Consider the following 15,913-nt stretch of genomic DNA (forward strand, 5'->3'; position numbering starts at 1 on the left):
CCGCCGCCGCTACCGCCTGCTGTCCGCTGCTGCTGCTCCACCCGCCGTGCCGGCGGCACCCTGGCGTGTGGCGATGTCCCTCCATGGTTGGCGCTGAGGAAGCGGGGACTCGGGTGGCCGCCTGATCTTCGGTGCTCTTGCGGCGGCTGTAGCTGCAGCTGTAGATGCACCTGATGCGCAGAGTTGGGTGACGTGAAGCCGTACGGCTGCGATGCCAAGCCGCCATCCTCTGTTGAGGAGTTGCTTTTCTGGCCGCTGTGAATGGCGATGATGGCGGAAATGGCGGTTTGTTGGGGGAAGTTCAAACGGTGGGGGGGATTATGGGAACACGAAACGGCATGGGGACAGGTAAGGCGCACGTATCGTGCAAAACACATTTCAAGTTGAAGTTGGCGTTGGAGTTGGATATGGAGGTACGGAGGCCATCGCCAACCCCACCGTCATCCCCACCGTCGCCCCCACCGTCGCCCCCACCGTCATCCCCACCGTCATCCCCACCGTCGCCCCCATCGCAGCAGCCGCAAAACAGCTCCTGGCGGGTCTTGCTAACACACACCGCCCCCCGCCACCAAAAACGTGCGTTTCCTATTTTGTCTGAAAGAAACAGCTTCCCAGAAGCTTATGACCTGCCGCCCGTGGAGGACCTGGGCGGCTCTGCGGGCGAGGGCTCTGACAGACCCCTCGGGAGCCTGCTTGTCCTCTTCCGGGGGCCCGGAGCACATCGGAGTAACCAGACGTATAGCCACCAGTTCGCTGTGGAACATGAGGTAAAAGATGAGGCCGAATCTCACCCCGCTTTCCCCGACCTTACACAAACCCACGACACGACATGACACGACACGCGCGCGCGCGCACGCGTGTGTGTGTGTATATATATATGTGTTGTGTGGCCACTTCCGAGGGCCGCAGGCCCCCTCCGAAATGAAACCCTCTGCGTCCCGCTCCACTCGGAGCTTGACGTGGAGGCTTTGGCCCTCATAGGTCACCGGAGTGGGGGGAAATTGCGGAGTGGCCGGTGCGCAGCGCACCTTTCAATGGAGGCGTGTTTGCCGGGGCTGTTGTTGTAGTGCTGCCCGCGGATGTCGGGGAGCGGCACCACCTGACTGATGCCGCCCTCGGAGAGGAGCTCGCCAGACGCGCCTGAGCTGAGGACGTCAGTCGCCATGGCCCGATGTGGCGTGTGTTTCGGAGAAACAAACACGGGCTCTGGGGCGGAAAGAACCCGAGGCTGCGTGACGCCGACAGAGACGGCCGGCTGCGGCTACAAAGGTTATATGTCCGATCCTACAGTTACGTTCTGCGTGCTGATTGAGGAGTTTCGCGTCCTCGCGTCTCCCAGAACAAGCCAGTGGAATGTGAATAGTTGCCCAGAGGACAACGCTTAGCTGACCAAACTTATTATGGCTTGCTTCAATTCGTGGTAATAACAGTGGCTGTATCCCTGGGAATGCACATGCTCGCCTCGCCAAAGCTCGAAGGAGCATTCATAACGCACTTCGGAGACGAGCTGACAGCGTCAAATTTAATGCAGCCCTAACACGTAAGACTAGGTGTGCTTTAGCATAGCTACTTTCTTTAGGGATTGCCATGGACGACGACCCATCCGACACACACAGGTAGGAGTTACAAAGGAAAGGCTCCTGTAGAGCACTATGTTCAATATACAGTTCGTCCTTTACCGCATTCGGACTAGACTTTCGAAGGGGGCAGACACATGGTGCAAGAAAAACCGGGTCGTACGGCAAGAAAATCACAGAAGCCTGCAAAACCAAAGCTCTGATATGTGTATGTTCTTTTGGACCATATTCTTCTGGATCGCATTAACTAAGCGATCCTAGCGAAAGGGTTCGTAGTTAGCGACAGGCTTTTCCTGGCCAGCATAGCCTGTGGCCCTTAATCCAGGCTAACGAGTCCCTGACGTGCAATTTCTGTAATAATCTTATTCTTCTAGGATTATCTTGTACGCGACCATGCAAGTGTTAGGGTCTGGTCGTGTGGCGCTGGGGCGTTCAGCCTGCGTGCGTCGCGCTGTGCCCATCGTGCCGTCTTGCGCACGGCCTTGCATCGAGCGCGTTGCAACGAATTCGTCAAGGAATGCTTTAACCAACCAGACAGCCAGGGCGCGCACCGTGCTCCCGCGCCGGTCGGCTCGCGGTGCGGTCAGAGTCCAAGCATTCCTGAACAAGTTTTTCAAGAGTGACCCATCGGAGGCTACTCGCAAAAAATATCAGGCGCGGGTTGACCAGATTAACGCTCTGGAGCCGGCGATGCAGGCGCTGACAGATGACCAGCTCCGCGCAAAGACCGTGGAGTTCAAGGAACGCGTTCGGAAGGGCGAGAGCTTGGAGAGCATTTTGCCCGAGGCCTTTGCGGTGAGATTGTGTAGGAGCCATACAGGGGGTTACCCTGCAGTCGAACCCTTCCCAGGGCGCAAATTGCGTATGAGATCTCCACGACGCTCGCAGCCCTCTATTCTCCATACCTCCTTTCCATTACAAACTTTCGAAAGATAACGTTCTTCCTAGGCAGTGACTTGACCCACATCGCAATTCTATACGAAATACCCTTGGAGGCAGGGGGAAAGTAAACTCCGGTAACAAAGGCGCATGGGGGAGCACAGAATGGATGTGGGGGCTAGTTGGGCCTGGGGATGTGACGAATGGGCCTTAGGGCAGTGGTCATCAAGCACGAGGGGGATCATATGGAGGGGAATATGAAGATGCTCGGATGCCGCTGGACATCATGATGGGGTGATGGTGGGTTCATCTCCCCACGGGACCCATATGCGGGACTCAGTGGGGGAACAACATCCTGTTGGGGAGCCCTGGTGGTCGAGGGGTGAGGTGGGGTGAGGTGGGGTGAGGTGGGGTGAGGTGAGGCGAGGTGAGGTGAGGTGGGGTGAGGTGAGGTGAGGTGAGGTGAGGTGAGGTGAGGTGAGGTGGGTTTGGGGCGTCTGGGGGTATGTGTCCGCGGTTCAAGGACCTTCCCTGGTCGAGCAGTCTCAACGGAGTTGGTATAGACGTACATATAGACACACGTACATACGGTAGTGGATGGCAGAATACGTTGCGTGCAGCCATCAGGGGAAGTAGGAGGACAGTCTAGGAACAGTACAACTAATAACTGGGGATAGACCTAGGGGGTATGACGACCCAGGTGCGGGCTGCTCAGCTTGCTACTGCGGGGGGGGTGGTAGCGGAGCCCGGGGACCGAATCCCCCATAGTCATATGGGCGCGGGGGGTGCTGCAGGCGTAGTGTTGTGAGTGTGCACATGACGGAGTGGTGATCTGATGAGGTGAGGTGCTGCCCCGGGGCGAGCCATAGCCCCACCAGACACGCCTCCCGCCTTGGCGCCTTGCCCTTACGCCTGACTGACGCGGATAAGGGCCACCCCTCCAGGGGACTGAAACAACCACCACCCCCTGGTGCGGCCGCGGGCTGGCTGGCTGATCGGGGCCTGACACAACTTTGCATGGTGGTTTGGGTTTCACCAGGTAGTTCGTTGAGGGGGGCCGTAGTGTGGTCAGATTTGGTTGTAGGGTGCAGCTTTTGGGCTAAAGGCGGCGGTAGGGCGGCCCTTCACGGGGAGGAGGGGCGCCCAGGTGTTGCACGGGACCCGGGGTGCGCAGCCGCAACCCTGGCTCAAGGTGCAGGCTGCTGCATGGGCGGAACTGTGCCGCAGCGCGTGCTGAGGTTGGTCGTTTGAGGGCCCTGGTGGCTAGCCACCGCGCTCTCTTTCCTCTTGACAAACGGGGGAAACGCGGCGGCGGGGGTTGCACGCCCTCGGTCGAGCAGGAGGGGGCTGTGGCCCCTCACGGCCCTCTTCCCCCACAAGGAGGAGGAGAGTGCTTCGGCGGTCGTTCCCGTTGGGGGACGGTTAGGTGCCCCTGGTCAGTGTCAGGCCCGGATCGTTATCTAACAAGTACATACATACATACATACATACATACATACATACATACATACATACATACATACATACATACATACATACGACTTGTGCTGTGTGCTCCCGACCCTTGCGCTGTGTTTCGGCTTCGGCCCCCGGCTCTCGCGGCCCACAGTGTAATCTAAGTCATACATACATACATACATACATACATACATACATACATACATACATACATACATACATACATACATACATACATACATACATACATACATACATACATACATACATACATACATACATACATACATGCATGCATACATACATACATGCATGCACACACGTCATCTGGGTGCGGGTCTGGCGGGTGTGCAGGCGCAGTGCGGAATGCGGTGGAAGCCAGTCAGTGGGTCTGGAGGGGCTGGACTTGTGTCCCTTGCAGCAACGGGGCGGTGTTGCGGTGGTGGTGGCGGTGATATGGGGTTGATGTTTGAACATGGATTCACAGCCGGCTTTGTGACTCATATCTATCTGCAGGTCCCTACATGCTAAAGAGGGAGGGCGTCCCCCACCCCTTTTTGATCCCTTTGAGGACCGTGTGCGTCTATGTGTGCGTGTGTGTGTATGGGGGGAGTGTAGCCTACCAATGTACCGCACGCGGAAAGAAGAGGGTTAGGGTTAGGAGGGGTAACGTCTTACGTCCCCACGTCGGAGGGGGTTTCGGAGCCGCTTTATGTGCCGCGCCTGGGGAGGATTTGGGTCAAGGCCGGGCTAGGGGGGGCTGTTGAGCTGCTGCCTGTGGGGGCGGGGTGGTGGTGGGGTGATGGTGGTGGTGGTGGGGAGTGGGGGGACTTCGTGGAGTCCCGACCTTGTTAGAGATTTGCAACTGCCACTGCTGGCAGTAGCACAGCCGCGGCAGTAGCCGCAGCAGCCGGGTAGTGAGAGGCGTCATCAGCTGCTGCGTTCTCCTCCGCAGATGACCCTGCCCCCACACCTCACCGCATCCGGGTCCCCACATCTCACCCGTAAACCTCGTCCCCCTTGCTCCTCGCTCGTCCACCCGTCCTCATTATCCTCTGGTCGTTGTCGTTGTCGTTATCGTCCGGCTACTACTTCCAGTAAGGAAGTAGTAGCATACCCTCCGTCTCCCCCGCCAACCCCCCTACACACACATAAGGGGGAGGGTCCGGCCCCACCATGAAACACCTGCATGTGACTCCCCTCCCTCCCCCTCCGTACCGTATGATCCCCCTTCTTTCCGCCCCCACTTTGCTTTGGAAACGTGTCGGCACTTGGTGGTGTCTTTGCTTAATTTGCAAATCCGTCGTATGCTCTCTCCCTCAGCACCTTCACTCGTTCATGGTTTGTCTTTCCCCTCTCTCCCTCTCTCCCACCCCCCTCCTGCTCCCCCTCTTCCCGCTGGTCCAGGTCGTCCGTGAGGGCAGTCGTCGTGTGCTGGGTCTGCGCCCCTTCGACGTGCAGCTCATTGGCGGTATGATTCTGCACGAAGGGCAGATTGCGGAGATGCGGACAGGGGAGGGTAAAACCCTGGTGGCCGTTCTGCCGGCGTACCTGAACGCCCTGACGGGACGCGGTGTGCACGTGGTAACGGTCAACGACTATTTGGCGCGACGCGACAGTGAGTGGGTCGGCCAGGTGCATCGTTTCTTGGGCCTGACTGTGGGCCTTATCCAGGCGGATTTGAAGCCGGAGGCTCGCAAGGCGGCACACAGCTGCGATGTGACGTACGTGACGAACAGCGAACTGGGTTTCGACTACTTGAGAGATAACCTGGCGGCGGTGAGGAGGGGGAGGGGAGGGGGGGGAGGGGGAGGGGAGGGGGGGGGGAAGAGGGGGCGGGCACGGGACGAGAAGGGGCGAGCCGTGCTGGACCGGGGGGGTTAAGAGGGGGGTTGGGGGGAAAACCCGCAGCTAAGTGGGGGTTTGTCTTGGGGGGGATTTGGAGCACATGCGCGTGTGTTGTGTGTGTATTGTGTGTGTCAGAGATTGAGTGTACGCGTGTGTGTGCGGTGAAGGGAGGGTGCGGAGGGAGGGAGTAGTTGGGGTGAAGGTGTTTGTGGTCGTCGTGTGCCCCGCTGCTGAGTGACTGACTGGCTGCGTCGTGAGGGGGTGAGATTCCCACCGACGGGTGAGGGGGGGATGTGAGGGATGTGAGGCCATACCGCTGCGTGAGGTGCGGGAATTCCGCTCAGCTACTGCCTCGTACGACAAACTCGTGGCTGCGGTACACAGCGGTATCCGACCATGGCGCAAAAGTCGGTGCTGCCCCCCGGGGCCCGCCCCCGCCCCCGGCCCCCACTGCCGCCGCCGGTTGTCCTTTCCCCTACTTGGTTGTAGGAGGACTCCCACCTACCGGGGAGGGGGGGCTCTTTCGCCAGCACCGCCGCCGCCGTCGTGGTGGTCGTATCGCATTACCAAAAGAGTTCCCTCACCCGCCTTTCTAATTCCTTGAAAAGGAAGCAGAGGAACAACCCAAGGCTCTCCCCCTTGGTATTTCCTTTTCGTGCATCGTTGTGCTCCGTCGTACCCCCCACCCACCCCACCCCCCCCCTCCCCCCCCTTGCGGCCCCCCTCTCACAGGCTGCCTCGGAGCTGGTCCTCCGCGAGGACACCCCCTTCAACTACTGCGTCATCGACGAGGTGGACTCCATCCTCATCGACGAGGCGCGGACACCGCTCATCATTTCCGGGATGTCGGACAAGCCCTCCAGCAAGTACTACAAGGTGTGCTGCTGCCGGTGGTGGGGGTGGAGGAGGGGTGGGGGAGGATGTGGTCGTTTTATGATCTGAGCCGCGATGAGGGGAAGGGCGGCGAGGTGGGTTGGGTTGGTACATGATAATAGCTTCATGCCGAAGGGGAGGGGTGTGTTTTGCAGCTCGCGTAGTGCTGGCCGGGAGGGATGTGTCGCGCCTACTGTGATTGCCCTCCTGCTCCTCCTGCTCGTACTATTTCTTAGTCCCGCCCTGCACATCTACCAGGCCGCCAAGATTGCTGACGCACTTAGCCGCAATGTTCACTACACGGTGGACGAGAAGCAGAAGGCCGTACTGCTGACCGAGGACGGGTACGAGGCGGTGGAAGACGTACTGCAGGTAGGCGTGTGCGTATGTGTGTATATGTGTGGGGGGGGAGATATGGGTGAGAGTCCTTGGGGGTGCGATCGGGGGGTTAGGGGCAGGCGAGGTGTGGGGCCCGGGGGCCCGGGGGCTAAGAGGGGAGTGAGGGGAGTGAGGGGGCCGCGCTGATGTGTCTAGGGCCCCCGGAGGAGGTGGATGGGAGCGCTATGTAGGCGAACGATACACACTACACGTATGTTCTTGCCGTACCTGACGTACCCACGCCCGTGGCGTTCTACCCCCTGACCGTGTCTCCCTCCCTCCCCGGGGCCGTGCAGGTGTCGGACCTGTACGACCCCAGGACGCAGTGGGCATCGTACATTATCAACGCGCTCAAGGTGCGCTGCCGTACCATGTTGGGGGGGAACCAGGAGGGCTCCTCTGTCTGTCCTCTGCTCCTCCTGCCTACTGGTGGGGCGGCGCCGTAGCTCCCTCTCTCCCCCCTGGCATCAGCTCCTCTTGTTCGTGGTTCGTCTCCCCCCCTTCCTCCCGCCAGCTTCCCGCAGCTGCCTGGTCAAGAGGTTCTGATGGCAGCTTTTTCCCGATCTCAGGATTGGTTGCGACATCTGAACGGCATCTCTTATCTCAGCATTTAGCTTCCTCGCTCCCAAGCCCCCGTCTCACTCCCCGTCTCACTCCCCGTGTTGCTCCCCGTGTTGCTCCCCGTGTTGCTCCCCGTGTTGCTCCCCGTCTCACTCCCCGTCTCACTCCCCGTCTCACTCCCCGTCTCACTCCCCGTCTCACTCCCCGTCTCACTCCCCGTCTCACTCCCCGTGTTGCTCCCCGTGTTGCTCCCCGCCCCCACCCCTCTCGCAGGCCAAGGAGCTCCAGATCAAGAACGTCAACTACATCGTGAAGGGCAGTGAGGTGATCATCGTGGACGAGTTCACGGGTCGTACAATGCCGGGTCGGCGCTGGTCGGACGGGCTCCACCAGGCGGTTGAGGCCAAGGAGGGGTTGGAGATTCAGAACGAGAACATCACACTCGCTTCCGTGTCGTACCAGGCGTTCTTCCGGGCTTTCCCCAAGCTGGCAGGTGGGTGGATGGGTGCGGATTCGGGGGGGGGGGGGAAAATGGGGGTTTTGAGTCTCCACGTGTATCCACCCCTTCACCCCTCCGCCCTGTCAGGCATGACCGGCACTGCCGCCACCGAGGTCAGCGAGTTCGACTCGATTTACAAGCTGCCGGTGGCTGTGGTGCCAACCAACCGAACCGTGTCGCGGAAGGATAACCCAGATGTCGTATTCAGGTCCGTCTCTGTGTGTGTTCGCGTGTGTGTGTGTGTGTGTTCGTGTGTGTGTGTGTGTGTGTGTGTGTTCGTGTGTGTGTGTGTTCGGATGTGTGTGAACGTTGCAAGTATCTGACTGGTCCGGACATTGGCTAGGGGCTGCACTGCCCAGCCCCAACGGAAAGACCGCCTAAGCTCTCTCCCGCGGACGGAAGAGGTGCGTGTGTGTATGCGCGTTTGTGAGTGGGTATGTGTGAGCGTGTGTGCGTGTGTGTGTGTTCTCCATGCCGTGATCCCCTCTCTGCTACTTAAACTCATGGGCTGCTTAATTCTTAAGGGCGCCCAACGGCCGCCGATTTGCCCTGGGCTCCAACCCTAACCCTCCCCCCCCCGGCGGTTGGTTGTGGCGGTTGGTTGTCCTCAGGTTGGAGCAGTACAAATGGAAGGCGGTGGTCCAGGAAATCCGCAACATGCACAAGACCGGGCGACCGGTGCTGGTGGGTACGACAAGTGTGGAGAAGAGCGAGATCCTGTCGGCCATGCTGCAAGAGAAGGGAATTGCACACCAGGTACGTCTGGCGCTGTGTGTGTATGTATGTATGTACGTGTGTACGTGTGTATGTATGTGAGCATGGATGCATGCATGCACACGTGCTTCAATAATAACTGAGCCACGGGAAAGAAATCACGTACACGTGTACGACAAACATGTTTCCTTTGCAAACAGGTTCTGAACGCCAAGCCCGAGAATGTGGAGCGCGAGAGTGAGATTGTGGCCCAGTCGGGTCGCAAGGGCGCGGTCACCATCTCCACCAACATGGCCGGGAGAGGTACGGACATCCTGCTGGGGGGTAACGCGGACTACATGGCGCGACTGAAGCTCAGGGAGATGCTCATGCCGGAGGTGAGGGGGGAAAAGGGGGTAAGGGGGGTAAGGTGTGTGTATGTATATGTGTGTGTTTAGGGATATGACAGGAGGCGCGGAGAGGGAGGGAGAAAGGAGATGGTATGCAAACCATGGGGCTTTTTAAAAGTTTGTAATGAGGGTAATCCTTAGGTGTTTTCCCTCTCTCTCTCCCCTTCTCTCTCTCTCTCTCTCTCTCCGTCGCGCGCGCGCCCCCGGTGTTGGGAACACATGTTGCTTTGTTGCGTTGTCGTCATTGAGTTTTATTATTTCGACTGGCGCCGGTGCGTCTGGGGGGGGATCTGGGGGCTTCTCTGTCTACCTGTCTACCTGCGAGGGGCTGGCTGCCGGGGTCCTGTGGCGGTTAGGTGGTTAGGTGGGGTGGTGGCAGCTGCCGTACTGATCTGCGCTCTCATGCAACTAGCGCCACGACACACGTAGCGTGGTCTGTGTGTCCCTCCTCCTGTTTTTCTGTGTGACCGTTGTAACCATGTGTATGTGTGTATGGCGGGATTCCCCGTCATCAGCCGTGCTCCTGTTTCCCCCTCCTCCCCATCCCCTTCCCGGCCTCCCCCTCCCCGCCCACCCCATCCCCCCCCCACCAGGTGGTATCTATCGTGGAGGACTCCAGCAACCCCTTCAGAGTGGGCAAGGACGGCAAGCCCCGGGTAAGGGGGGCAGAGGGAGGCAGGTTGGAAACCCCAAGTTGACACGCCGGCAGTTGATGATGTTACTTTCCGTACATCCACACACCCTAATGGGGTTTGTCGAAACCCCGCCCCCGCTTTTCCCCGTACAAACACAAACACACACACACACACAAACACGCACACGTACGCGCAGGTTCGCACCTGGGCCGCCAACCCGGCGTTGTTCCCCTGCACCCTGAGCGAGCGGACCCAGTCTCTGGCCGAGTCGGCTGTGGCGGCGGCCGTGGCGGCGTGGGGCTGTCGGCAGCTGTCCGAGTTGGAAGCGGAGGACCGGCTCAGCGTGGCGTGTGAGAAAGGCTTCACAGAGGACGTGCAGCTGCTCAAATTGAGAGACGCGTTCCAAGTGGGTCGGGGGGCCCGGGGGGGAGGGGGCCGGACACGTGTGTGTATGTGTGTGTGCGTGTGTATGTGGGTGTGATGCGGGTGCTCTGCTGTCACTTAGATCCCGTCACTAGATATCCTTCTCCCCCTCCCGCCTTCCCTTCCGTCTTGTGAATGTACTGCAACATGCACTGCATCATCTCCCCTGCTGCCCGCCTCCCCCGCTTCCCCCGCCCCCCCCGTCGCCCCCCCCTTCCCTCAGGCCATGCTTTCCGAGTACAAGGCCGTTACCGAGGTAGAGAAGGCGGAGGTGGTGGCCCTGGGTGGGCTACACGTCATCGGTACGGAGCGCCACGAATCCCGTCGTATCGACAACCAGCTTCGCGGCCGGTCGGGTCGGCAGGGGGACCCGGGCTCCACCCGCTTCTTCCTGTCGCTGGAGGACGCCCTGTTCAGGGTGTTTGGAGGCGACAGAATCAAGAACCTTATGGTGGCGTTCCAGGTAGGGTGGGTGGTGGTTGTGGGTTGGAGGGTAGTTGTGGTGGTTGTGGGTAATGGTCCCGTTCTGCCGCCACCTGCTTCTGTTAATGTCGTTGTTGTCGTTGTATTGTTGTTATCGTTGTTGCAGGTCGAGGATCTGCCCATGGAGAGCACCATGCTGAGTGACGCTCTGGACACCGCCCAGAAGAGGGTGGAGGCGTACTTCTTCGACATCCGCAAGTAGGTTGGGAGATGGGTTGGGGCCGGGCCCGGGGGCGAGAGAGAGAGAGAGAAACTGACGTAAATCACAAAAAAACTAGGTTCTTTAAAATTGGAACGGACGGGAGAGGGACAGGGACAGGGGAGAGGGCCGGGACTTTCGTGGCCAGTAACGGTGTGTGTGTGTGTATGTGTGTATGTATGTGTGTGTACTCCCTCTTCCCCCGATCAGGAACTTGTTCGATTACGACCAGGTGGTCAACACTCAGCGAGATAAGATCTATTCGGAGCGGCGTAGGGCCCTCCTGGCCGCCGACCTGGCCCCCCTCATGCGGGAGTACGCGGAGAAGACGGCGGACGACATCTTGGAGGTGCACCCGGCGGCCGGGGGAGGGGGGGAGGGGAAGGGGGGAGGAGAATATTGCCGGGAAGGGAGAAACAAGACAGTGGTTCTTTCTTGGCTTTGTAAATTCTTCCCAGGGCGGATGACACATGGGTCATCACCGTTTTCTTTTCCACCTCCAGCAGCTGCTGCTCCTCCTTTTCCAAAGTAAGCCCTCCTCCCTGTCCCCCCGCCTGACCCCAGGCCAATGTGGACCGCACCAAGGAGCCCTCCGAGTGGCGGTTGGATGACCTGGCGCGGAAGATGGTGCAGTACTGCTACCTGCTGGAGGTGAGGGGGTGGGGGGGAAATGTGGGGGTTTATTTCTGTGTAAGGGGCGGGGTGGGGTGGGGTGGGGGTTAAGGAATATTTTAAATCGCGGGGGGCGAGGGGAGTGTGGAGGGAGACATGTGTCTTTTAAATTCCCGCCCACCCTCCACTCCCCTACCCTCCACTCCCCGGCAGTTGGGGGTTTTGCATGTGGCATGTGATTCCGTCCCTCCCCCCCATTCAACCTGAGGCCCAACACCCCCGGACACCCCCTCCCCGCCCCAGGAACTTACGGGCGAGCAGCTCTCTCGAGTGGCAGCGGAGGGCGGGTTTGAGGGCCTCCGTACACACCTGCACCGCCTGTGTGTGGAGGCGTACGACAAGAAGGTGGCCATGGTGGAGGCCGTACAGCCGGGGCTGATGTCGGAGGTGCAAAAGTGGGTGCGGACGAGTGTGGAGGGTGGTGGTGGCGGGTTTGTGCTGAGTGATGAGGGAGGGTGGCTATGGGTTGAGCTGCGGGTCCGGTCAGGTTGGCCACCGCGAGGATTTGATTCATGCTTGTCATTTCCCGTCCCCCCCGGTCGCGCGTTTTAGTTTTTTTTGGGGGTTGGGAGGAGCACTTGCATACCGACAGCCTTTCAGTATCAGCAAATCAGCCTTTTTATCCAGGCCAGCAACTTTACGCCACCTATACGACAACGCTATTTTACTCGCCGCCTTTTCTACACCTACTTCTTTACGGATTGGCTATACTATTCAGCTTTTTAATTCTGGCGGCTTAGGTAGGTAGGATTTCCGACATCAACGTCACTTCGTCATTCCGAGGTCACAGTCGTCACAGTCGCCACGGACGCCTTTCGGTCAGTTTTTACGTTTGCTACTCTCTTGCCCTGGCAGCAGCTTCAATCGTGTGTGGTTCGTCTTTCCCCCCCGCCCTCCTCTACCTCTACCTCTCTCTCTCTCTCTCTCTCTCTCTGTGGCCCTCCCCCACCTTTCGGGGACGTGTCGGAAGTTGCCTCCCTCCCCCATGTCACTTCGCATCACACGGTTACGACCGCCCTTCCCTCGCCCTCCACTTCTTTCTCCCCCCTCGGCGCTCACTCCTTTGTTCTACTTGCATCACGATATTTATCCCCCTCCCCATTCCCTTCCCCTCATCTTCCCCCTCCCCGCATTTCCCCCCCCCCTTCTCCCCCCTCTCGTCGCATTCGCACAGGTTCTTCGTCCTGAGCCAGACAGACGCCAAGTGGAAGGAGCACCTCCAGGCCATCAAGTTCCTGCAGCAGGCGGTGGGCCTGCGGGGGTACGCCTCCAAGGACCCCCTCACGGAGTTCAAGCTGGAGGGCTACAACCTGTTTGTGGATATGACGGCGCAAATTCGCAGGTGGGGATTTCAGGGGGTTGGGGCTGTACAGCACCCCACCGCCCTACTGCTCCCACATGCCGCGCCGGGAGAGGGCTTTTACACACACACACACACACACACCCCACACACACAGACACCAGCTGTTGTGTCCCTCCTCTTCCTCTCAGATTTCCCTTTTTACCGTCATCGCGGTTCCTCATCCCCTTTCCCCCCCCACCACCACGGCCCTTTCCCTCCCACCTTTTCCCCCTCCCCGCCCCACATGCATGCATACATACATACATACATACGCACAAACCCACAGGAACGTCATCTACAACGTGTACATGTTCCAGCCCCAGCGCATCGTGCCCATTTCTGAACAACAGCAGCAGCAGCAGCAGCAGCAGCAACAGGCTGCGGCGACATCGAAGGAGACGGCGGGGGCCCGTGCCTAAATTTTTACAGAGAGGCGGGGAAGGGGGAGCTGTCTGGTGTGTGTGTGTGTGTTTTGGTCAGGTACGGCTGACCTGGGGTATCGACTTGCTCGGAGGAGGAGGCGGAGGAGGGTGGGGGATTGAGGTTGCTGTTTTGTGTGGGGGGGCCTGTGCAGGCGCGTTGGAGAGGCCTGAGCCGCTGTTCTGAGCTGTTCCTCACCCACGCAAATGTTCGCCGTGTGTTTGTCTGTCTGTCTGTCTGTCTTGCTTTAACTGTCGATGTGAGGGCAACGGTGGGTCAAGGGTTGGGAGGGGCCCTTGAGGCAGTTGGCTGGTTTGCGGTTACCCCTTACAGCCTGACGAGCCTTCCCACCTCCCTCCTGAACATGAACGGCGGCGGCTGCGTGTGTGTGTGTGTATGTGTGTCTGTGCGATGGTGGTTTTGTGCGGTGTTGACACGCTGAGAGATGCGTGAAGGCGCCATCCCATAGAGCTGATCAGCTTTTGAGGTGTCCCGCCTCGAGGTGGTGGTCCAGGTGGAAGTGGAAGTGGGGTTTCGTTCCTTGGAGCTTTCAAGGGTGGGGGGGATGTGACGCAGCACACAGACGATTGACGGAGGGGGGAAGGCGGCGCACGTCCACGTGGTGGTGGTGGGGAGGTATATGGGCATAGAAGGGGATTATAGGCGCGTCTGGGCAAGTGGGTTTTGAGGGGTTGGGCAGGGCAGGGGGGAAAGAAACCATCTCTCCTTTCCACTCTCAGCCATGTCTGCTTGAGATGTCAGGAGTTAGATCTGTCGCGCAGGCGGAGTAACGAGCAGATCGTATGAGGTGTGTGTGGGGGGGGGGGAGGGGGAGGAGGACTGACGCTCCCCTCGGAAGGCCAGGCGTTACGGAGCCGGGGGAGAGATGATATGCGACACGGTTTGTTGCAACAACAGCTTTTTACATCATGAGCATGTCGGGAGGACGTGCTCACGTACAAGTGTCAACTGCTCGAAGAGGGGATGACGGGAAACGCGAACTGAATTCCGAAATCTGCTGGGGGTGCGCATGTCTCCCTACAACACGACATGGGAACGCGACACACGGAGGTTACTGGATGGCTTGGCCGAATCGACGCCGCTGCTTCCCTTCCCGCCGCGTACACTGCGCGCCACGCCTCCAAAGAATTTTCATCATACATACAGACATACACATTTGCACACATGTACAACCAATTTCCTCCTACCGGCTCAGATCATTGAACCACATACACACACACACACACACACACGGATACGCATGTAAAAATAGGTAGGGGTCAATGTTGGGAGTGTGTGCTGCCAAGATGTAGACCTCCCGGAGGATGGCTGCCCTCAGATGCCCCCTGACCTTACCGAGCTTGCTAAGTAGCTCCCAGGTCTCAAACCCCCGAAGGAGTCGTTTCCCAGCACACAGAATTGCGAACTCATTTACCTCTGAAAGCTCTGAGGCCCGCCCCCACCCCCCACCCCCACCACCGACACCAGTGCAGCAGAAGCAGGACACATCCCATATATACCGCTGAGATGGCGGTAGCTCTGGTGAAGACCATTAGTTAGGCATTCCGTTGACCTAATGGACGGGGACTTGGAATTCAGTGGCCCCAAGTCTCCTGAACAAGGACTAAGACGCCAATTATATATGATCAGTGTATGGCACTGTCGTATCGACTGTTTGAGACGAAGTGAGCGTGCCCTACGTAGCGTACAGAGAAGCCTTTGGAAATTGCAGCCGACACGTCAGCGTTTTCTTTTGCTAAAGGATATAAACGAACGATGCTGTCTGCCTTCAGGTGCATCTTCTACTTTTCTGCCAAAGGGATCGTAGGACTGCTGTATGGTCGCTGTAGAGCCATATATTAAAGGCAGAAAGCATCGCAACATATACACACACATTCCGTTGGCTTAGTGGACGGGGACTTGGAATCCAGACAATCTTCAACTGATATTTCCGTTGGCTTGGCGACATGGAAGGGCCATGCTAGTTTCTGCCATGCAGAGCGAACCGTATGTAATGTAATGAAGTTAGTTAAAGAGCGTTTGAAACGCGTGTGAGACCATGTCGTAACTTCGGAGCTAGCGGAGCTAGGACTTGTGTGTACGACGTGTGAGGTTGTGACGCGCTACCATGACTATTTAAGCGGACCAAAATACTTCTCCAATACCTCGCCAGGTAGAGTCAGCTTAAGCTTCCCATTTGCTAGGAGCGGTCTGGTTTCCTTTCAATTGGTATTAGAGCCTTGGTGATCCTCCTCGCCCTTATCGTCATCGCCATCGTCTTCGTCGTCATCCTCATCGTTTCATCGGTTTCCTTTCACCGTATGCAATTTGCACTTGACGTCGGCCTCGCCGTGGTCGGGCGCTGGTTCCGCCCGCTCACATTCAACCTTGGCGGTCTGCGAATCAGGGTTGGCTATTAGGTTCTTGTGGGCCTTTGATTCTCGTCGAGAAGGTTTTCCTCACGTTCCTCGCGTTATTGTTGGTCGTGCTTCATCGCCACAGGGTCGCCAGGTGCCCACGTAAGCCTTGGTTACTAGGCTCCGCCGCGACCTTTCACGACAAT

General features: G+C 58.6%; 2 protein-coding genes across 2 annotated transcripts in view; one reads left to right on the forward strand and one right to left on the reverse strand.

The window, feature by feature from the left end:
• VOLCADRAFT_88321 (uncharacterized protein) overlaps positions 1 to 1,165 on the reverse strand; it is a gene marked incomplete at both ends in the record, with an annotated part of 15,069 nt that extends 13,904 nt beyond the window's left edge. The window contains 2 exons of the mRNA XM_002948026.1: positions 42 to 170; positions 1,029 to 1,165. Of these exons, the coding sequence (XP_002948072.1) occupies positions 42 to 170; positions 1,029 to 1,165 (266 nt within the window). The remainder of the gene's footprint in view (positions 1 to 41; positions 171 to 1,028) is intronic.
• An 805-nt stretch (positions 1,166 to 1,970) lies between these two features.
• On the forward strand, positions 1,971 to 13,349 carry VOLCADRAFT_57571 (uncharacterized protein; the record flags this gene model as incomplete). Its single annotated transcript, XM_002947878.1, has 17 exons — positions 1,971 to 2,372; positions 5,322 to 5,693; positions 6,495 to 6,638; positions 6,894 to 7,007; positions 7,310 to 7,369; positions 7,848 to 8,067; positions 8,161 to 8,291; positions 8,695 to 8,829; positions 8,988 to 9,212; positions 10,008 to 10,217; positions 10,458 to 10,697; positions 10,824 to 10,915; positions 11,127 to 11,265; positions 11,481 to 11,567; positions 11,832 to 11,983; positions 12,763 to 12,930; positions 13,217 to 13,349. The coding sequence occupies 17 exons, from the start codon at positions 1,971 to 1,973 to the stop codon at positions 13,347 to 13,349; spliced, it is 3,024 nt and encodes a 1,007-aa protein (XP_002947924.1).
• Between the last annotated feature and the right edge of the window lie 2,564 nt (positions 13,350 to 15,913).

Source organism: Volvox carteri (genome assembly GCF_000143455.1).
Source record: "Volvox carteri f. nagariensis unplaced genomic scaffold VOLCAscaffold_8, whole genome shotgun sequence".
NCBI classification, from domain to species: domain Eukaryota; kingdom Viridiplantae; phylum Chlorophyta; class Chlorophyceae; order Chlamydomonadales; family Volvocaceae; genus Volvox; species Volvox carteri.